Raw genomic sequence first — 23,875 nt, 5'->3', positions numbered from 1 at the left:
TGTCTTGCTGCAAACGGGCAAAGACATTTTAGGCCAACGAGAAACACCTATAAATGCCCTGCACGCTACCGAGTCAGGCATTCAGCAAGGACAAGGCAGAAAGAGACGACGAAGAAAACACCCTTTCACCAGACTTCAAGCGAGAAAGGTCAAGAAAAGAAGAACCGTTCGAGACTTAGACGTTTTCGATTACTGAGAAAAGAGACAAAAAAAAAAAAAATGATGCACCGAGAATCTTGCGCTTGTTCCAAGACGGAACTGGATCTGTTTGTCATGCCCCCTACCATGATGACCATGCAAGAATCCCAGTGGGTGGAATTTCACCCCGTCTCCTCACTGACCGATTCCGCTCCCATCGAGTTTGAAATCAAAGGACAGCCCGAAGATTACATCGATCTGAATAGCAGTTACTTGTACCTGAAAGTCAAAATTCTAGATAAGACTGGAGGTGCTATAGACGATGAAGCAGTAGCTCCCGTCAACAATTTCATGCATTCCTTGTTCAGTGGAGTGGACTTGTACTTGAATAACAAACTGGTCAGTAGCAGCATGGATACTTACCCTTATCGTGCCTACCTGGAAAATCTCTTGACGTACGGAATAGATGCCAAGAACACTCATCTCAATGCCTGTGTGGTATGGGAAGCTGACGAACCTACCAAGTTTGAAATATTGGAAACTGATGAAAAGAAAGACAACAATGATGGATTTGTGGAACGAAGAAAGAGAATCACGGGAGCCGACACAAGTTTAGAACTGATGGATCGTTTGCATTTGGACATGTGGTTGCAAGAAAAGTATTTGCTGAACGGGGTGGATGTCCGCCTGAGACTGAATCGTAGCAGTGCCGCTTTCCATTTGATGGCTGATAATGACGGTTACAAAACCAAAATCCTAGAAGCCAGACTCTACGTACGCCGTGTGGAAGTGTTACCTAAAGTGGGAAACGACATCAGTCAGACGTTGAGCAGAACGACCGCGAAGTATCCCATACGACGCGTGGAAGTGAAAACCTTCACCATTCCCAAGGGACAGCGATCCATGATCGAAGATCATCTGTTCCAAGGACAGTTACCCAAACGTTTGATCGTTGGTATCGTCGAGAATACAGCCTTCAACGGAGCTGCCGAAAAAAATCCTTTCTACTTTCAACACTTTGGCGTGTCCAAAATCGAAGTCAGTCGCGATGGCAAGACCTTGTGTACCCGACCTTTCGAACCTGACTTTACCAAGAAGAATTACTTGAGATCGTACTTGTCCCTGTACGAAGCCACCGGACAGTTAGGAACCAATACCAGTCACGGTATTACGTACGAGGATTATGCAGGAGGCTACGCTTTGTGGGCTTTCGATTTCACTCCAGACCAAGGCAGCGACGAGGGACATTTCCACCCTATAAAATCCGGCCAGATTCGTGTGGAAATTCAGTTTAAAGACCGAGACCCTGATGAAACGGTGAACGTCATCCTGTATGCAGAATTCGATAATACCATAGAAATCAACAGTTTGAGAGAAGTCATCCTAGATTACTAGAAACCATGGAAGACTGTTATCCCTCTTTACCTAGTGGAGAAACTTTAAAGATGGAATGTGATGAGACTGTGGAAAAAATGTTTTGTTTTGAAAAAAAATTGTTTGATGTTATCATGTTGGATTATTGTTAAAAATGTTAGAGTTGTTGTTTAGTGTTAAGTGATTTTTGAATAAAAAATGTTGTGTTTTGAAAAAAATGCCTTTGTCTTTTGTTTAGCTATAAGAATGTTGGATTGATGCTCTTTCATTTCTTACTATCCCTCTCATGACACTCACTAAACGTTGCGACTCAAAAACCGTGTGGGGGATGTTTTCCTTCACGTCCGCGCTTTGACTTTAAGAACCGGGTTGTTTCCAGTCTAACCATCCATTGTCGACTCATCCTCCTAAGAAGATGTGCTCCAAACTAGCTAAACTCAACGAAGCCTACGTGAATTTGCATAGGGTCAGACACAGTCTGATACCGAAGCCAGAAGAAATAGAGAATGTGAGAATGTTAAAAATCACTGAAGACCTGATAGAAGAGCTCTTCAGAGAAGAAATGAACAGGGAAAAAGAAGAATGGACAGAGAAGTACAGACTTCAGAGACAGCAGCAACAACAACAACAAGAGCAGCAGCAGCAACCTGAAGCTGACAGAGGCTTTGTCGATTGTCGTATCGACACCAAAGAGTTCTTCTTCTCTTTCCGAAGAAGCAGACCTATCGCCAGAAAGTCTATCCTCAGAGGACATCGCATTCTTAGAAACTAAAAAGAATGCCATAGCAAAACAAAAAAAAAACAGCCCTTTTCAGGGCTACCCAATACTCTAGAAAAGAAATAACAATCGATTTGCCAATGTGTGTAGGTAGAGTAGTGTGAAAATAAACACTAACTCTTTTTTAAAAAAATGTGAGGGTATGTGTTTGTGTGTTAGTGTTTGTAAGTGGTTAAGTAAGTTGGTATGGATAGTAGATTAAAATGATGTCTTTTTTTTTGGTGTTTGAGGTGTAAATTTGGGGTTAGATTGGATTGCTTTGAGTATGTGGATAGTCTATTGAAGTGATTTATAAAAAATTTTAAAATAGTGATGGGTAGCATAAAAAGGTGAGTGAGTGTTTCTTTTAGGTCCGCGCGTTGTTGTTTTTTTTTGGTTATGATCTAGGTAAGATCAATTTTATGTTTTTAGGGGGATGTTTTCCATCACGTCCGCGCTTTCACTATAAATTGAAACTCGTTCGGCAGTCCAGCTACCCTTGTTGATTGATCAACACAAGAATGAATAGTAGCAGAATAAGCAAACTTCTTGAACTCCAGATACATCTGGAATATGTAAGGCGCCTGGTAAATGAACTGGCTGCGGAGGCTATAATAGAAGAAGAAAGAATGAAGAAGGAAGAGGAGGAGAGAAGACAGAGGGAAGAGGAGGAAAAGAAAAGAGAAGAGAGGATGTCGTTCAATATTCCCGAGACAGAGGATTGGGGTGCTGAAGCGAATCATCCTCCCTCTTCGCTCCCCAGAAGAAAGGTGAAAGGAGACTGGGGAAGAAGATGCGTGTGTGGCGCCAGGCCAGGAAGGTGCAATCATTAGAAAGTTGCATCTGGAGTTCAAAAAAAAAAACAGCCCTTTTCAGGGCTATCCAATACTCTAGAAAAGAAATAACTATCGATTTGCCAATGTGTGTAGGTAGAGTAGTGTGAAAATAAACACTAACTCTTTTTTAAGATAGTGTGAGGGTATGTGTTAGTGAGTTGGTGCTTGTAAGAGCTAAGGTATGTTAGTGGAAATAGTAGATTATGGGTTTCTTTATTGTTTCTTAGCGTAGGTGAAGAGTATAGTTAGGGTTCTGTAAGCGCTCACGTACGATTGTGTGGATAGTAGATTATGGATTTTGTTTATTGTTTTTTAGCGTATGTGGAGAGTATAGTTATGGTTCTATTATATGAAATGAGAAAGTAGGGTAATGTTTTCCTTCACGTCCGCGCGTTGTTTGGTCATGATCTAGGTAAGATCAATTTTATGTTTTTTAGGGGATGTTTTCCATCACGTCCGCGCTTTCACTATAAGAACCCACAAGGTTTGATGTTCAAACCATTCTACAAAGAATACAAAAAGAAGATGGAGGTGTCCCAACTGTTCAATGATTTAAGGCATGTTTATTTTTGGATGGTGGATGGTGAATATGGAGTTGAAAGGATTGAAAGAGATTGGAGGTTAAGAACCAGTGTGCACTATGTGAACGAACTAAAATTAGCCAGGGAGATGATAGAAGGATTAATTGAAGAAGAAGTGAAGAGACTGAGAGGGCTAATAAATCCCCTTTATGTCAGAGTGGGAACATTAAAAGAGGCCCTGGAGAAGGTAGAAGAAGTAAGAAGGTTTTTGGAAGAGATAGAAAAAAGGTCAGAGTGGCCCTTTGTCAAAAGGAGTGTTGAAAGATTGAAAAAAGGGGAAGAAAAGATGAGAAAGGTGATAGATGAAGAAGTGGAGAAAATAAAGGACAGGTGGGCAAAAGATAGAAAAGAAGAAGAAAATAGAAAGAAAAAGGAAGAACTAGAGAAACTGAACGCTAACTGGATAAAAATCCAAGAGAAGTTCCGGGCCATGGGTCACCGGACTGGATACCGGAAACAAAAAAGAAGAAGAAAGGAATGATGGCAAAAGTTAGAAGATGGCTACAGAAGTGGAGGAAATAAAAGAAGAAGATGATGATGAAACCAAAGGCCCTTTTCAGGGCCAGCCATATTTCTCGAAAAGAGATAGCCTTTCCACTACCTACCCTTTTTTTTAAATTTAAATTTAAATTTAAATTTAAAAAAAATTTTAAAAAATCCCAAAAGCCCAAACTCTATTCCCCATGTTAATTTCCCTTTGTCGCTAGACAGACCCACACTCTATGTTAAATTCCCCTTGTCGCTAGAGTGACCCACGATTTTTCTTCATGTTAATTTCCCTTGTCGCTGATCTGACCCACGATTTTTCGCCATGTTAAACTTCCCTTGTCGCTAATCTGACCCAGGGGTCTCTGTAATGCTAATTCCCATTGTCGCTAATGTACCCCACTTAACTACTCTTGACAATCGTATCAGGTTTACATACCACAAAAACATTTACTTGTGTGTTCTTGGCTTTTTTTCGGTAGGTCAAGAGATTTTGCAGGTACGCTCAGCAAGGGTAAGTATACATGCTGATGCTTACATGTTTCTTATTGAAATACAAGTCTACTTTTTAAACAACGAATTTGTGTAATTGTTGATAGGAGACACGCTGACACTGTCGCCTGGAATGATGCCGTCCACTTTGAGATTTTTTACTTTTGGGTACTGTGACCATTATCATTACCAAATCGATGCAATCAATCTTCGTTTTTTCCCTTGATTTAAAATTCGATAGGAGCTGAGGTAGTCAAAGATGACACAGGATGAAATTCTAATCAATGGGATTCTCGCACCCTTAGCATCGCTGGTGGCATGGCAAGGAGATCGAGTTTTGACAGGAATATTCGCAAGAATCTCAGTGCATTATTTTGGTTCCATTTATTCAATTGGTAATCCAAAAACGTTCAGTACTCTTACAGCTCTTGTTTGTTTTCTTTTCATATTCTTTTTCTTAACGTGCTTATGATATCTGAGGGGTTTTCGACGTCTGTTTCTGCCTCGAACTTCCTGTGGCATATAAGAAATAGCAATCCCATGGGCAGATGTGTGAAGCGAATTGATAGAAATTTCCCGGCGACACAATTTTTTCCCCAGTTTGAAGCAACATATTCTTTCCTGCTCTCATGAATGCTTCTTTTGGAATGTACATTTTGATGAAATTCTTTCTTGGCGCGAAAGCAACATCTATAGAAGTATCCTCAAGTCATGATCGATTTTAAGATGGGTACTTCCATACGAAAAGCTGATTTTAACATATTTTCTGAACCATGTGCTCGTTGTCAGGTGACTCTTTGGTACACAGGATATATACTTTCTTCAAGATTTCATTGTATTGTAATGTTGACACTGCCGCAATAGGAGGATAATGAGGATCTGTTAATTGATATTGAACGTGATACCAAGATACGTGGTTCCACATCCTCGAATGAAGCGAAAGGGAAGCCCACTTTGAAAGGAATGACATTGGAGTGGTTCTCTTTCCCATGTCTTTCATATGAGCCGGACAATAATTGATATTATTCAGCTGCAAAATGTATTTTAAGACAATCAGTAATTTTATAGCACTCGATCAACTTGATCGTTAAAAATCGTGGCAATCGTTCCGATGAGAGCATTAAAATAATACCCAACAAGAATTCATGAGGATACATACATACATACATACATACATACATACATACATACATACATACATACATACACGTATGTGTATATGTATAAACATCATATTAACATTAATTAGTTTGAGATTTTAGCTCAACATTTTTATTTCGTGTAGGGCAAGGCGAACGAGGCAACCGCCTTGGGCCCCGCATGCTGCTCTGGGCCCCGAACATCCTAGGGCCGGGCCTGATTCCGCTATCTTATTTTCGAAATATATAATAAAATGTCAGACACGTTATTGACAAGGAAAAAAAAATGCTTTTAACAGGCGTATTTCTATCTCTCCCTGGAAACAATGCTCTTACATTTTGAGATATGTGGGAGAAACTGGATTTATTCTGAGGAATTCTTCTTACGTTCACCAATCGAGCCCATACATACCCTAATCGGAGACAGATGAATTTATTAGTTTTGGCGAAATTATTGTTGGTCATTGTATAATCCGCAATAAGATTTTTAGACAGTTTATAGAGATGTACTGCTGTATCTTACCATGGTATATTATGTATACCGTGATATTTAGTTATCAGTGCCATAGTATATATTACATAAGAGTAGATAATGGATGACTAAATAACTAACATTGACGTCTTTACTACAACTGTGGAATGTAACATTCATGCTACGTCATGCATTAATAATACCGTGCTATATTTTAATTTATCCAGAGATATATCGAGAGCTTCCGTAGCATAATATTATTATATACCACGGTATATATTATTTAATAGCGCAGTATGAAATAAATCTACCACGGAACATAATCCCAAATATAAAAAATAGATAGCTTACCTTAACATCCACCCCGCCATTATCCATAAAATTGAAACCCTCTCCACGATATTACCACAAGGATGCAACTGTACAAATGACACTTGGGGCTGAAAGATATATTTCTGCATAACAAATACATATTTCTTTTTTCTCATTTCTTAAAAAAGATGATGTTTGCAATTATGTGCAGCTCTACATCCGTTGTCGATTACCATCGTCAGACCGATATTCAATCTGTTCATCTTGGTGTACCCAAACTAAAATTAAATTTATCAAAAACTATTTGTTTGGCAATTGGTTCCAGTCAGAAACTGCACTCAAACTTAGAATGAATGACTTTGAAACTGCCTCTGTATACTCTACAAAATTGTTAATTATTTTCTTTGATAATTATTTCCAGTGGGACACCCAGATTAATATTCACTGAGACACCCAACTTAATCTCCACCGAGACACCCAAGTTTATTTCCACTAGGACATCCAAGTTAATCGTCACTGGAACACCCAAGTTAACCTCCACTGGGACACCGAGGTTAATCTCCACTGGGACACCCAACTTAATCTTCGCTGAGACACCCACTTTAATCTCCACTGGGAGACCCAAGTAAATCTTCACCGGGACACTCAAGTTAATCTTCGCTGTGACACCGACGTTAATTTTCACTGGGATAACCGCGTTAATCTACACTGGGACACACTTGTTAATCTTCGCTGGGACACCCAAGTTAATCGTCACTGGGACACCCAAGTTAATCTTCGCTGGGACGCCCACGTTAATCACTTTTGTCTTTTACTTAGCAAACGGATTGCTCTTATGAAATTTCTTTCAAACTGATTCTGAGAGTTTTCTCAATATTTGCACAATGTACAAAACGGTCAATGTCCTTTTACCTAATTATATATCTTCTCTCACCAAACCGTTAATATGTGACCGTTACGTTCCTTCTTTATTCCAAAGTGTGTATTTTTTTCTACGATCTCGCTCTGCTTATTTGGATAATTTTACATATCTTTCATCGTGGGGGCACCATTTGGAACAACTGCAAACCCGCTCAAACTGATAAAATGACTAAACTGACTGCATAATTCTAAAATCAGGTGTGAAAGACACTGTCGTCTGAAACTTTTCCAATTTTAAATTGGTTACCATTTGGTGAACATGTTGCATTGCATAAATTTTTCAATATGTTCAAAACGGTCAATGACCTTTTCCCCTAATTACATATCTTATCTCACCAAACCGTTAATATGTGGCCGTGAAATTCCTTCTTTTTTCCAAACTGTCAATTTTTATTCCACGAACTCGCTCTTCCTATTTTGATAATTTTTGGCGCTGCATCGGGTCCAAAATTGTGGAATATTATTCTTATCGAATTAGAAATTCAGCTTCTTACTGTAAATTCAATCCCTTTGGCAATAACAACCTTTTGATTTAAGGCTGATGATATCCAGACTTATATTACCGATTTTAGTATATACACGTTTTCCTTTTATGCCTTTCGTCAGCTTTTAAAGGAGGGATAAGGAGATTTCATTGAGGTACACACATGCGTATTTTGTATATATTTTATGAAGACGTTTGAGAGATTAGCTTGAATTTTAAATGTTATCCGATTAAATTAAAGGCTTTACTAATTATTTATTTATTTATTTATTTATTTATTATTATTATTATTGTTATTATTATTATTATTATTATTATTATTATTATTATTATTATTATTATTATTATTATTATTATATTTTATTATTATTATTATTATTATTATTATTATTATTATTTTATCTGTTCTACCGAACGTTATAATCAACACCATGATAATGATCAATAATATTCTTCGCAGTGTTTTCTAAGGGACGTTTGAGACCTACCAAATAATTTGCTTAGGCTCCTCAACAGGCATTAGAATTTTCAAGGCACAGAATACATTATAAATTGCAGTATTGATCATATACGCACTAAAGCCCTCGACCAGGATAGTCTGGTGGCTTGGCAACGGGCCCGAGACCAGAATACCGATCCAGTTGAAGCCATCCTTGCTGATTTAGCTAACGCTCCTTTGCTAAAAATAATACGTTTGCTTCAGATAATAAGAATGTTTTGATCATCAACAGGGAGTGATCTTACAACGAGAATAAACAGACTGGGATTAAAAGAATTTGCCGTGTCTGACATGTGACTAGTCAGTCGTCATCTGACTCATGTTCTAAAAAAATCAGCAGGAATTATTGCGAGTCGAATCTAATATTTTCTCTAGTGCATTTATGCAGCGTTTGTAAAAGTTGGGGTTCGTTCCGCAGATATATAAGGATACAACAGCACGTATAATACGAAACTATCAAGATCCGCAGGTAACCATAGAGAGTCTACTTACTGCACGTGCCGGATTTTTGTTTGCAGCAAGAACTATAAATACCTGCAGATATATTGTGCCAGCGGTACATTTCGAGAGCTTTAGAAAGGTAGAGAGCAAAGAACCATCGACTTAAGATCTCAGAGATTGTATTAGCTAAATTGTTCACAAAATGGCCGGCAGACTCGTGCCTCTTCATACATGTGATTGGCTGTTCTTTGATCGCCAGAGAGACTTGTTCAAAGACTGGATCCGGGAGTTCGATGATGACTTTAAAAATGACTTTAACTTCCCTAGTTTCGATGATCAGTTTAAGAAATTTGACATGGAATTAGAGAAAATGAAGAAAGAAATGTTCCGATTGGATAGCGGTGATTCCATGTTGAAGGTGGACAAACCTTTCGTCATGGATGCCAAGGGTAACAGAAAATTAGCTTTACGGTTCGACGTCCACGACTACAAACCAGAAGAAATCACAGTCAAGACGGTAGATACCAAGCTAGTTGTCCACGCAAAACACACAGAAGAGTCCCCTGGAAAAAAGGTCTACAGGGAATTTACCAAACAGTACGTATTGCCTAATAAAATTGACCCACTGAGGCTGTCGTCAACGCTTTCCAAAGATGGCGTCCTCTCAATTGAAGCGCCAGCCCCAGCTGGAGTAGATGCAAGGAAGGAATATTTTATTCCCATCGAAAAACTATAAACTGTAAACTGTGAACAATATTGTAGGACTTTTTATTCAAAAACATATCAATATTGGAAAATGTCACTATTTAATGTAATTTTAACATGATTTAATGCAAAAAATTATTATCATTTGTAAGTTTTACTATTTGTACTCGTGTCTGTGCCAATACAGTGTCTGCATTACATTTTAGAAGAACAATTCTCAATAGACGTCAGACCAAAAGTGTTTTAGTGAAACATCATGAGAACATTTTTTTGAATCAACATGAACACAGAACAAAATAAATCAAATCAGCTTTATTATAAATCCAAGTTTGACAACCAAAATTACAAACGAAGGCACATGTTGACAGAAGTTTAGGATTCAATGGATGCTTCTGCGATAATGTTTATACTTTTTAATGCAGCAGTTTCATTCGAGGGGACAAACTGCGAGTTTCATATTGTTACCAATGCTTATTGGAATACAAAAAAGGCAATTCCAAATTGTAAATTATGTGATCTCGAATAAATAACCATGAACAGGTAACTAATTATAATTAATTTTCCTGTCCGTATCTCCCCTCTTCTCTCTCTCTCTCTCTCTCTCTCTCTCTCTCCACTTTCCTCCCTTGTCTCCCTTTCTCTCCATATATGTCTGTCTGTCCATCTTTCTATACGAACATAGAACACAATTAATTTTACTATATATTCTCTACATTTGTTTCTCAGTACTGATCATTCCACTGTATGACAATCAATACAAATCATATGTTAATCTAAAATACCTTCAAAGATGGCTTCACTGTGAAGTTCTTGTCAAAGGTTGACCTGCATTTTTTTGAGAGGCTAGACTGTAAACAGAGCAGCATGTAAACAGAACACAGATTTCACTTCTGGATCATCGCCGAGGCCTTATTATTCACTGTGTACTGTCGCCGAAATACACACGGAAAACCACACTCTGAGCTCATGTTCTCAAGAATATATCTTTAAATCCCTACAAAAAAATGCATAAATCTAACTCTTCTATCACCACCAAAATGAAAGAGGAAAAAATGTTCTAAAAATCGACTAGAACTACATTCGTAGATACTGAACCTGAACTCTTAATTGTGACCTGATTCCATACGATCCTGTTTCTCGGTTTATTGTGAAAGATTCTCTCTCTCTCTCTCTCTCTCTCTCTCGTTTCATAACAGGATGGAGAGGATAGAGCTTGCAATGATAAAAGAATGAACAGCCAATGATATATCAAAGAGATAAGCAAACGGTTTTAAATGGGAGCAAACGTAGTGTATCTATTTGAAGTGAAGTAATTAATGTTGAGAAAATTGTAAATTAAAACAAAGTATGTTAAGAAAATCTTGAGAAGCACCAAGAGACCCCTTACAACGTATTGCCAATGAACAACAGTAATGTCATAACCATATTTCAGCATAACAGCATTATACAATACAGATGTCATAACCATATTTCGGCATAACAGCATTATACAATACAGATGTCATAACCATATTTCAACATATCAACATTATACAATACAGATGTCATAACCATATTTCAACATATCAACAATAAACAAGACATAGCCTATCCATTTTTTAACGTTTCGCCCGTCAACAACATAGATGCCATTTCCAATTTTCAACGTATCGCCCATAAACAATAGAGATGCCATATCTAATAGTCAAGGTATCGCTCGTAGAAAATAGATGCCGTATCAATTTTTCAACGTATCGCCCGTAAACAATATAGATGCCGTATCCATTTTCCAACGTATCGCTCTGAACAATACGTATCTCTAGTAAATACAAAATGCTCTATCCATTTTTTAACGTATCACAAGAAAACAACAGAGATGATCCATCCATTTCTCAACGTATCACAAGAAAACAACAGAGATGATCCATCCATTTTTAACGTATCTTTAGTAAGCAATAAAACATGTCTTAAGCAGCTATCTCTTAGAACGTGAAAAAAGTGGTCGCTTAAGACAGGTTGTCAATTAAAGAAGGTTAATCTTTATAATAACTTGGTTTATGGAACATTGAAATATATTTTTTTTAACGCCAATGAGTACTTAATAAATGTAGTCTTACATGTGCTGCCGTTGAAAAATTAAATTGCTTCCCTACTTTGTCTTTCTCTTTTAATCTGATTGTATGTTTTTGTTTCTATTATATTATTATTCTTCCACCTCTTATTCCACAACAACAACAGGTGCAACTACTACTACTATTACTACTGCTACAACAACAACTACAACATACACAATATTTCTCGTTTACGTTGAAACACATCGATGCAACATTCAGCTCCTCTGTAACCTCTCGCTTGTTGTATGCAGAGAGAAGATTCACTGAATGAATGGACAAAGTGAGTGGATAATTGATATATTCATTGATAATTTTCGAGGGGGTGGGTAATTTCTTACCAGGATGATACTTCAAGGACGGTTTGTACTTTTGTATTTTTATTATTTATTTGTTTCATGATGATCTGATCATGTTATAAACATTACAGTTGATTACATCATATTAACATTTTGGTGCGATCTACATAGGTCAGATTGTACTGATTCACCCGTTGCAATCCATCTTGATAAAAAAAAAACTGATTTAAGGTATAGCTGTCTTTAGGATTTAGATTGGGCAATAAGGAAAGTTTTAATTTTTCAATTTTATTTATTTAAATGTTATACATATTTTTCATCGTTGATTTAACTTAAGAAAAGAATGCTAAAATTTGTATTACACTCAAGCTACTGTCAAACCGAAACATATCGCCTTTGTAGAAGATCCAGGCAATTTAACTAGTTCCGGTGTCCTTCAAAGCCAATCACCTCTGTTTATGATTATGGGATTGTGGACTACATGTAAGATTTACTTACCTCCGAAATTAAACAGCTTGAGATCATGCGCAAACTACGAACCTCCGAAACTGAAGACTACGAATGTGCAATAATAAGCATGGGTAATTTTACGTTTTGCAAAAACATTACGACCAAGAATTTTATTTACTTTAAATTACAAGCACGACATATATAAGAGTGGGCTTCGACGTCTTAAATATAAACAAAGTAATGGGGCCAACTGTTTGGAACGATGTTCTTACCCTTAACATACATACGTATCCTCTAAGCTGGTCGGTGTAGGCATAATATCCAACATTGAATAGTAAATCTCCATATAGCAGAGGCGTTTTCTTAGCGGTGATGGTGCAGAGTGAAGAATCCAGATTGCTGTATCATAATTTATAACAACATAATAAAACAGAACAAAACAAAATCACAACAAAACTAAATGAAAACGACCCTGAAAAAGTAGAAATAATGAAATTCACTCACAAACAATACAAGAAAAATAAAATGGAGGGATCCAATTTTTCGGAGAAAGTAGTCGTAAACAAGCTTAACAAAATTCGAAATTTAAAGAAACAAATAGCCTCGCATCCATCTTATCAGAATCTTTTTGATATTTGATTTAATTCTGCTCTGTGAAATCCTTTTTAATATCATTTTTCTTTCCTTAATTTGTTGCTTTCATCAATAAAATTCAATGACAGCATGACAGAAATTGAGAAAGTAAAACCTTCAACAACAACAAAAAATTGATACATTGTCCAAGACCGCAATGATAAAGAAGAGACCATTGTCTGCCCGTCCACTTCAGTTCGTCACAAATTTCCTGTTTCTCAATAATGTTTGAAGGCCTTTATAAATGTTTTTTTTTAAAAAAAAAGATTTAGGTCAAGTTTTATATGCCTGATTAAAAATGTCAGGTATGGCCCTTGCATGACTTTGAACTTTTCACTAGTACATAATCCAACCATTCTTCAATTGCAGCATACTGACAAGGATGACCATGTTATACCGACACCTGTCTAATCACACCATTACAAACGGTACCTTGCGGGCTACCGTCTGAGACATAAAGGTCATGAGACACGGCGCAGGATAATATTTTTGTTACACTAAACACTCCAGTACCAATATGACCAACTAAAATAAGCAGTATTTACTATCGCAATATAATATTTTTTCACACTAATACGCTCGTATCCAAAGGTCACAAAATCAATACTCATTGGCGCAGCTGCTTTGGTTTGAGCAACTTACAAAAGGACACGTAATCAAATGTATTCCGCTAGAACAGAGTTTAAACATATATCATTTATTTTACAGTGTGTTAATTACTGAGTCTAATGGTTTGAGCGTCCGCCTCGGATGTGGAAGGTCGCGGGTTCGAACCCCAGCCGAGTCATACCAAAGACATATAAAAATGGTATATAGCGCCCCGTCCCCTGGCTTGTAACAGTACTAACAGCTGCCTCGTTAGGCGTTCAGCATTAAGAGGTTAGTGTTAGGGCTGGTCTGCCTGGTGTCAGGATAATGTGACGGGAGGGACACGAGGCTACATGACTGCGGCATGATGACCCAGTGCTAGACATCACTGTAAACTGCCACACTGCAGACATCGTAGCGATATGTCTGAAGATTTTTTATAAAGCGACGTTAATAATCCAAATCACACACACACACACACACACACACACACACACACACACACACACTACTGAGCCCGCTTATCTAAGCTTATATAGATAGTGATGGGTCTGTATCCGTGTCCTTGCGAGAGGCGAACCTTTTCGTAAATAATTTGACTTTGAAGAAGACATACTGAAATATTGCCGATCTCAGGTGGACATTTTTGGCCGTTGCTGTGGAAAATCTCGACAAATATTTATGGATCACGAAGGTATCGATCCTTTCAAGAAGCATATATCATCACTAAATCGCGTGGATTAATTTCGAAAGAAATCCGTGTATGAGAAAAAACTATCATACCCTCACAATCCTATCTCTCTATTAACCATCGATATTCCGCCAAAGCTTTACTTGTGTGAAAGACAAATGGAAACAACATGCAAGAAAAATGTGTGTGAAAAATGAGTTTGGTACCAAGTGTTAAATGTTTTTCGTTGTTCTGTGTGCATACCGTCAAGGTCGTATTTGTAAACCTCACGCATATACAGAATCACAAAGTGTTGACGAGCTTCAGTATTACAATAGTATGGAAAATAACCTTTGGTCATTACTGTCGTTTCAAATATTTTAACCACTTTATTCAAAGGCATGGTCAAATAACTCATAGAATCTCTAAACTGTACTTGTCCCACTATCGTGTAGATAAGTTTGGATCCATTTATGGTGTCTATCAGGCATTTGGTCTTGTTCCGAATAATATTTCAGAAGAAATTTTTGTCTTATTCCGAGAAAGTGTAAGCCACGACTGTAGCATTTTAATGGCAGTTCTTGCAAATATTAATATCCAGTTCGCTCCAAGTGTCATCGTTGGGATCTAGAATCTATTCTGCAAAAAAAAAAAAAAAAAACGGTAAGAGAGTGGGATCCCCTGTGTTTTTTTTTATTTTTACGCCTTTATAGAATTTGCAACAAATGGGACTGACAAATACTTTTGGTTGTTGTATACACTTCTCACAAACACGATGAACTACTCAAGAAGTAGGAATGTGAATGTCAGTCTGTTGTGTACATTCAAAGTCACGTTTGATAAAATCCACTTTTTTGTTCTTGTTCTGATCTTCCTTTAATTCATCCTCGACTTCATTCTAGTATTTTTTTAATGTAACATTTATGCTCGAAGTCAACAATTTGGTCACAAAAACGGCATATTATCTTTCCTAGGCTAATGTGTGCCTTTGGAATATTGGTTTAGAAAAGATTTCCAGAGTGGAACACAATCTCAATAACTGGCAAGTACGGTTCTGTTGTTCAATTTGTTTCGTGCGATACTGTTCGTAACACTATGAACTGACAAAGGCTCGCTTGCAAAAAAATAAATGAATTCGTTATTTTCTCCAGGAATGTAAGGTCTGGAAGCTAAACACTCTTGTCTCCCTCCAAGAACTGTGCTGCTCCCGACTGTTAAATGCTTGGTCACATTTATGACAATAATAAGTATATCAAATAAATCATGTGATAATGGATTAAAAATCATGTGATAATGGATTCAAAATCATGTGATAATGGATTTAAAATGCTCCTGATGATGATGCGCGTGAATGTATTTTCCATCCGGACAATCTAGTACTCAAGCACTAGAGGGTACACTTTCAACGTACAACGAGGAGCCCAGACGTCTTAAAGTTTCTGCATTTCAGAAATGCCATACATGATCTCTTTGGAAATGCTTGCTTGATGCAAAGGTAGTTGTGCTTCTCTTGTTTGGTTCTGTCCGTTTATCTAATGCTCTCCAATTATCTTTTCCATTCTGGGGTATTGTTCTTCTCGGCATACACTCGACCCTAGACGATGGCAATGACAAAGCACATCTGATCTTTTGAGTTGTCAATTTAGGGCGGTACTTGTTTTGGCTCTGCGAATTTCGTCCATCGATAACACTTTTTCATGTGGTCTGCTGCGTTTAGGAGGTGCCTCATGTGAAGAGGTTAATTTCTTTAAATTGTCATTTGATTCTTGGACTTGTCCAATTTCGTCTATGATTTTGGACGGTGTTAATTCTACAGGTGTACTAAACTCGACCCAGATCGGAGACTTCAAACTGTTGTACGCGACGGAGAGTCTCAAACGTTTGCGATCTTTTGCTTGACTTTGCCCTTTCAATGTTTTTAACAATGAATCCCACAAACATGTAATGAAACTTGCTGCTTTATCTGATGGCACCTGAGATTTGAACGTCACATTGTACGTGTAAGCCGTATGTATAACTTTTCTGATAGTCATTTTTTGCAACATTTTTATTTAAAAACAATGATTTTTTTTTTAAATTTGCAAAATTAAAAAAGGCCACGAGACGTAGGGTTGTGTTATTCCACGTAGATTTCAAAGTCTTCAAACATAGGATTTCATCCAGAATTACATATCGCCAAAAGGGTCCTTCAACCGACAGTAGATCAAGAGCCTCTAGAAATACCGATAAGTGTCTAAAGTGAATACCAATATGTTGAGGATAGATCGGTCGGCAAAGATTCCTCGATTTTATTTTTATGAATGAGTGACATCAGGTCCTCAAATCGTCCTTCAGTATCAACACAGATTCGAGAGCAAGCTATTTTAAGAGAGATGTGCATTAAAAGTAATGGCTAGCTTTGATGTCTCCAACGGAAATCAACCAGTGTAACTCAGATATCAGACTCATGAAAATTGCAAGTTCGGGGAATATCTGTTCATTTTAGACGTTAATCTGGTTCAAAAGTACAAAACTCCTAAGCTGAACCTAAAAAGAATGACACTACAGAATGGCGACTGACTGCGACTGTAAAACGTCGCTGAAATTATCAAACGCTGTTCCTGTAGCGCCAATCATATACAACTATTTACTTTCCCGTTGTACAGATTACCTCTCCGGTGTCCTAGTGGTTAGAGCGTCTGCCTCGGATGCGGGAGGTCGTGGGTTCCATCCCCGGCCGAGTCATACCAAAGACTTACAAAAATGGCCCTAACAGCTGCCTCGCTTGGAGCTCAGCATTAAGAGGTTAGTGTTAGGACGGGTCAGCCTGGTGTCAGGATAATGTGACTGGGTGGGACATCATGCTACGTGTCTGCGGAATGATGCCCCAGTGCTAGACATCACTATAAACTGTCACACTACAGACATCGTAGCGATATGACTGAAAAATTGTTAAAGCTACGTTAAAAATCTAAATCACACACACACACTGACACATTTCAACTCTGTCCGCGTGAGTTCGAGTCTCGGCTCGACCAACGTAGGCATATGTAAAAGCTTGCTAGTAGCTTCCGTAGGTCGATTGTTTTTCCTGGGATCTTCCTGAATTATGTGTGTCATTGTGGGCTAAACGCAAAATCGACTCACCTCTGAAATTTGAAGCGATTCACAGCGTGCAAAACCTACACACCTCTGAATTTGAAGCAACAAATTTAAGGGTTCACGTGTTTGAAACTGTTTTGTTAGTTTCTTGACATACATATGTGTCTGCATAACGGATTAGATTTTTAACATTAAAATCTCAGAGAGCAGAGATACTTAGCGATATATATATTTTGCTGAAGCATACACCTATATGTATGTATGTATGTATGTATGTATGTATGTATGTATGTATGTATGTATGTATGTGTGTGTGTGTGTGTGTGTGTGTGTGTGTTGCTATTGAAGAAGAATAAGTGGAAAATGTGATGGAAGCGAAAGAGGAAAGAAGGTAAAGGAGAATGTATAATCAGCTTAAAATAAAAGATATACAAGGATTTGTGTACTGGAATGTAACGCATACAGTCAAAACTGCCTTAAAACCACCTTAAGTAATATCTTGTATTAAAACACGTTTTTTTTTTCAATCCCTATAAACCCAAGTATTTCAGAGATTACCCTCCATTCCACAACGACTTGTTTTAAGTTATTATTTTTTCTCATGTTTAAAGAGATAGCTGCTTAAGACTTGTTTTATTGTTTACTATAGGTAAATTGGAAAATGGATGGGGCACCTTTTGATTAATGGTGGTACGCTGAAAACTAGATACGACGTATCTGTTGTTTACTATAGGTACATTGGAAAATGGATAGGGCACCTCTTGATTACTGGTGATAAGCTGAAAACTAGATACGACGTATCTGTTGTTTACTGGTGGTACATTGAAAATACGGACACGTTGAAACGTGGGTATTTACGTCTCTGTCGTTTAGGAGTGATACTTTGAAAAATAGATAGGATAACTCTGTTTGCTAGTGAAACGTTGGAAAGTTGATAGGATTTTTGTATTATTTACTAGCGATACCTTCAAAAGTAGATAGTATACCTCTTGCTGACTGGCGAAACATTGAAAGTGAATAGGATTATCGATTGTTACCTTGCGGTACGTTGAAAAGTGGATAGTATATCTCTTGTTAACTGGCGATACGTTGAAAGTGAATAGGAATATCGATTTTTAACTAGTGATAAGTTGAAAAGTGGATAATATATCTCTTGCTGACTGGCGAAACATTGAAAGTGAATAGGATTATCGATTGTTACCTAGCGATACGTTGAAAAGTGGATAGTATATCTCTTGTTGACTGGCGATACGTTGAAAGTTAATAGGATTATCGATTTTTTAACTAGTGATACGTTGAAAAGTGGATAGGGTCTCTTAGTTCAAGATTTTTTTTATCTTACATTACATTAATATACTTTTGTCTAATTTACATTTTTCAGCATTAATGACTGCACTTGAAATGCATAGTCTGTAAATTTTCCTGTTTATATCTATTTACTATATTTCGTTGGTAAATGCTTTTAAAATTGCTAGTTATATTCTTTCCAGCATGTTATAAAACGAGAGAGAGAGATACAGACAGACGGACGGACAGACATACAGAGACATACAAAGCGACAGATAGAGAAATCGCTCGTAAGAAACCGTTTTGCGGAAGAAAATGGATGAGAGAGAGAGAGAGAGTAAATAAGGCAGATCGGAAAATACATTACAGTTAGTTGCCTATTTATTCGAGACCACATTAGTTACAATTAGGAATTATAATATTAGCATTTCAATAAACATTTTAAAAAATATGAAACTGTCTATTTGCCACCTCGAATGAAACTAATGCATTAAAATATAAACATTGTTGTAGTAGCAACCAATGGAACCTATAGTTATGTCAATCCAAGTTTGGTTGTTAAAATTGGAACTTATCTCGACCATTAATGTGAGTTGTTGCATCTGATTTCATATTGATTCAAATATTTACTTTTAAAAATTATTTGCTTCACTAAACCTAGTTTAGTCTACCGTCTACATCAATTTTTTTTCTACAAAGTAATATGGTTGCTATAATGTCACCAACATAAGTAAATAAGTACATACAATTTTCTTCAAAACAAATTCACGTAAAAGATACAGGAAACAACGTAGCATTTGCGAATACTGAAACGTTCTCTTTGAATACAAAACCCAAGTATAATGTCCACAGTGTACAGTGTCTTTGAATAAGGAGACTTCAATAAAGTCCACAATTTACAGTTTTTCGATGGGAATAAAATATTCCTTCTTTGCGTCCACTCCAGCCGGGGCAGGCGCTTCAATCGATAGAACGCCATCTTTAGAAAGTATTGACGTCAGCCTTAAGGAGTCAATCTTATTGGGCAATACGTACTCTTTTGTAAATTCCTGGTAGACTTTTTTCCCCGGGGACTCTTCTGTGTGTTTGGCGTGGACCATCACTTTGTTATCCAGCGTCTTGACTGAGATTTCTTCTGGTTTGTAGTCGTGGACGTCGAACCGTAAAGCTAATTTCTTGTTACCCTTGGCATCCATGACGAAAGGTTTGTCCACCTTCAACATGGAATCACCGCTATCCAATCGGAACATTTCTTTCCTCAATTTCTCTAATTCCATGTCAAATTTCTTAAACTGATCTTCGAAAGTAGGGAAGTTAAAGTCCATTTTAAAATCGTCATCGAACTCCTGAATCCAGTTTTTGAACAAGTCTCTCTGGCGATCAAAAAAAAGCCAGTCACTTATGTGAAGTGGCACAAGTCTGCCGGCCATTTCTGGACAATTAACTCTGGTTATTTTCTCTCTTCTGTCTTTCTGCAACTTGGAAATGTACTGCTGGCACTCAGTATCTGCAGGTATTTATAGGCCTTGCTGCAAACAAAAATATGCACGTGCAGTCAATTCTAATTAATCCTTGCGCGCGCTGACGTTCTGTAGCAGACATAAGCTGCATTACTATCCATCAGCGGCATGAAATGCCAAGTTTACGATTGCTAAGTTTAAACACTCCTGAATCGTGTAAACTATAGGACTCACGGTACTAATTCAGTTCCCATAGTAAACCTATGCAAACACCAAGATATTACAAATTCAGCAACTTAAATTTTCTGAGTGCTCATGATCAAACCTATATTTATCAGTATATATGAAACCTGGATGTCGGCTTCTGTGTAGAGAAAAGGATATGAGCCGCGGCATTTTCTGGACCTACATGTGTTTGAATAATGTGCTTTCAATTCCGCACCTAAGAGTCATGTGCTAATTTCAGTAATGGGTCTTCCAAACTCAAGACTGTTAAAGGACTGAAATTTCATCAGTTAAATAATGTCTCTATTTTTGCACTTACAACTAGGATGAGCTCTCAAAAGATTCGTTTTCCTGAAAAATAACTTACATTATTAACCAATCCTGGCCAGCCAAAACCCATATATTTTAGGTTCACCCATTTCCAGGCTGGTTCCCATTTTTCCATACAATTTATACCGTGTGTTCTGTAGTAATGTGGTATTGTTGTTCTTGTTTTGGCGTAGCTGATTCACCCGTGTATTCGTGTGGAAAAATGTCTTTCTTCAAATATTTAGGTGTCATTTCCATACAGTGTTTCAGTGTCTGTGTAATCAGTGCAGCACTTAAATTTGCAGCTAGCTGTTCTTTTGATTTCCCTATGAACAAACTGTTTTCGAATCTGATTGAAATTTTATCTTTTGTTTCTTTTCTTTATTCATAAGCATAGGAACACGAGAGTCTTTGCTAAATGAACTCGTTGTTTGCTACAATTTTTGCTGAACAGATTGTTCTCATAATCGGACAACTTATGAAAAAATGGCATGTAATTTTAATATTTAAAATTTAAACTGCATTTCGTTATGTACGTTTCCTTTTCAGTAATCGTGGTCCAAACATTTGTCGTTATTTTGTCTCACAATGTTCATAAAAAAATACACGTTTTTTTTATATTTTTATTTCTGTTATTGACTGTTTTGTGTTTTCATTTTGGTGTAAGTATTCTTGTCAAATATCTTCCACAATCATTAATTTATCAATTTATAATTTCAATCGTGGAATCTCTCTCTCTCTCTCTCTCGTGCCTATTTTCCTTGACTCATGTATGCTTGTGTGAAACCATGGTACTTTTGTTTCAATCTCCATATAAATTTCTTATTGATTGTAGGTGGAGGGCCTGTTCTACCATCGTGCTTACTTATTTGTTTCAAATCAACCCGCTAATGGAAAACCTTTTCTTATCAAATATTGTCACATGTAAGAATCTGGAAAGGGAAATATTTTGCCTCGGGAATGGAGAGCTGTTTTTATTTTTGGAATAATACTGATATTGCTGTTAGTAAAAATAGTTTAGTTTTCTTCCTCTTTGTCGCCTTCCACTAAATCTATTATTGCTACTACTTCGTTCTCTTGTACTCTTCTCTTTCTCATTTCATGATAAACATGTCCAAAGTAATCTACCCCATCTGGGGTGGATTAACTCGATGTGGGAACATCATTTACCTCCTCTTTCCTTAGCATGATATAGGCAATAAAATAAAACCAACCAAACAACCAACATGGTACCGATTCAGTCGTTGTAAGCATTTCTTGCTCACGGACAGTTCAAGCATGCAACTTATCAGATGCAGCAAATGGAGAGTGTTTATTTGTAAGTGTTATGGTTTATATGCCTTCAACGCATTTCGTCGTTGATTTAACGTACGAAAAGAATGCTAATGCTCAATTACATTCAAGCTAGTGTCGAACCCAATATATTATAATATATTAAGAAAGAACGTCCACAGTTATCATGGGTTAAAAGCTCCAAACTGAAGTATTATATTATTGTATTGACAGTTATCAAAACTTATTTTTTTTAAAAAAGAAACACAAAAATAAATATAACTCGATGTGGGAACATCATTTACCTCCTCTTTCCTTAGCATGATATAGGCAATAAAATAAAACCAACCAAACAACCAACATGGTACCGATTCAGTCGTTGTAAGCATTTCTTGCTCACGGACAGTTCAAGCATGCAACTTATCAGATGCAGCAAATGGAGAGTGTTTATTTGTAAGTGTTATGGTTTATATGCCTTCAACGCATTTCGTCGTTGATTTAACGTACGAAAAGAATGCTAATGCTCAATTACATTCAAGCTAGTGTCGAACCCAATATATTATAATATATTAAGAAAGAACGTCCACAGTTATCATGGGTTAAAAGCTCCAAACTGAAGTATTATATTATTGTATTGACAGTTATCAAAACTTATTTTTTTTAAAAAAGAAACACAAAAATAAATATAAAAAAACTAAATAAATGTACTTGGAACAAAATTCAATTACTTCAACAAATGCAAAATAAAATCAGGGGGTCCAATAACAATTTTTTACCACCTAACACATTAAAGGAGAGAATGTGTGTGTGTGTGTGTGTGTGTGTGTGTGTGTGTGTGTGTGTGTGATTTGGATTTTTCAACGTAGCTTTAACACTTTTCAGTCATATCGCTACGATGTCTGCAGTGTGACAGTTTATAGTGATGACTAGCACTGGGGCATCATGCCGCAGACATGTAGCATGATGTCCAACCCAGTCACATTATCTGACACCAGGCCGACCAGTCCTAACACTATCCTCTTAATGTTGAGCGCCAAGCAAGGCAACTGTTAGTACCATTTTTGTAAGTCTTTGGTATGACTCGGCCAGGGATCGAACCCACGACCTCCCGCATCTGAGGCGGACGCTCTATCCACTAGGCCACCGGAGTGGTCTTAAAGGAGAGAAAGTAATAGAGTTACGTCCACCTTATCAGAATTGTCCTAATTTTTTTTTATATAAAAAATCAACAGCAACAGATAATTTTTTCTACTCAGTAAATCATATTCCATTGTTTCTCTCTTTCTTTCTTCAATAAAAATATTAACCACAACACCTGTTATAGAAAATATATTTGAAAAAAAAATTAGACACCAATATCTAATAGCAAATATTGCAACTTCCGGATTAACTATTCGTAAATAATTTGCATACGTGTTTATAGTATCAAAAGGCATTGATCCAATGAAGACGAGCATGTCCAATGCCATTTGTCATTTTTAGGTTCACTAGCATGGAAACCAGCTAAGATAAGTATGACAAATTATGAAATATACTATAGTGCTTGAGCATACAGTAATCAGGAGTGCTGTGTTATGTAAATTAAGACTGCTTTTTCGTGCCATGTAACTATCCAGCATCGTTCGAAGCAGCGAATTTTAAAAATCATGTCATATACTTATCTAGAATTGTATGAAATAACAACGATATTTTATGTTTAACAACTATTGACCTAAGCAATGGTAAATGTTCAAATGATCTTATCTAACTTTCCGTAGCAATGAAGTGACTGATAGTTCACGGCTAGTTTTAGATGGCATGAACCAGTACAAAGCTGATCTACCCAATCCACCGGAAATAGCTCCTACTTACAAATTACCTGACTGCATTTATCA

General features: G+C 37.0%; 3 protein-coding genes and 1 long non-coding RNA gene across 5 annotated transcripts in view; 2 read left to right on the top strand and 2 right to left on the bottom strand.

Moving 5' to 3' along the window:
* The window catches only part of LOC149785729 (uncharacterized), a 28,917-nt gene extending 22,164 nt beyond the window's left edge, over positions 1 to 6,753 (bottom strand). Inside the window, exon 1 of the mRNA XM_089979606.1 lies at positions 6,627 to 6,753. Coding sequence (XP_089835732.1) covers positions 6,627 to 6,736 — 110 coding nt within the window. The 5' untranslated portion in view covers positions 6,737 to 6,753. The remainder of the gene's footprint in view (positions 1 to 6,626) is intronic.
* The window catches only part of LOC149785728 (uncharacterized), a 28,520-nt gene extending 20,254 nt beyond the window's left edge, over positions 1 to 8,266 (top strand). For both annotated transcript variants that reach the window (XR_016425446.1, XR_016425445.1), the window contains exon 3: positions 7,009 to 8,266. This is a non-coding gene — a long non-coding RNA (uncharacterized LOC149785728). The remainder of the gene's footprint in view (positions 1 to 7,008) is intronic.
* Positions 8,267 to 8,853: 587 nt separating this feature from the next.
* On the top strand, positions 8,854 to 10,181 carry LOC149785727 (heat shock protein 27-like). The gene has a single exon (XM_089979605.1). It carries the CDS (start codon positions 9,135 to 9,137, stop codon positions 9,666 to 9,668), a length of 534 nt encoding a protein of 177 aa, XP_089835731.1. The 5' UTR covers positions 8,854 to 9,134; the 3' UTR covers positions 9,669 to 10,181.
* An 8,917-nt stretch (positions 10,182 to 19,098) lies between these two features.
* LOC149785726 (alpha-crystallin A chain-like) lies at positions 19,099 to 20,233 on the bottom strand. Its single transcript, XM_089979604.1, has one exon. The coding sequence runs from the start codon at positions 20,163 to 20,165 to the stop codon at positions 19,632 to 19,634; it is 534 nt and encodes a 177-aa protein (XP_089835730.1). The 5' UTR covers positions 20,166 to 20,233; the 3' UTR covers positions 19,099 to 19,631.
* Positions 20,234 to 23,875: the final 3,642 nt, after the last annotated feature.

The sequence above is a fragment of the Sinohyriopsis cumingii genome, chromosome 13 (genome assembly GCF_028554795.1).
Source record: "Sinohyriopsis cumingii isolate HCF-2022 chromosome 13, ASM2855479v2, whole genome shotgun sequence".
Lineage (NCBI taxonomy): Eukaryota > Metazoa > Mollusca > Bivalvia > Unionida > Unionidae > Sinohyriopsis > Sinohyriopsis cumingii.
The sequence above is the reverse complement of the archived record's forward strand: the minus strand, read 5'-3'. Positions and strand labels throughout refer to the sequence as shown.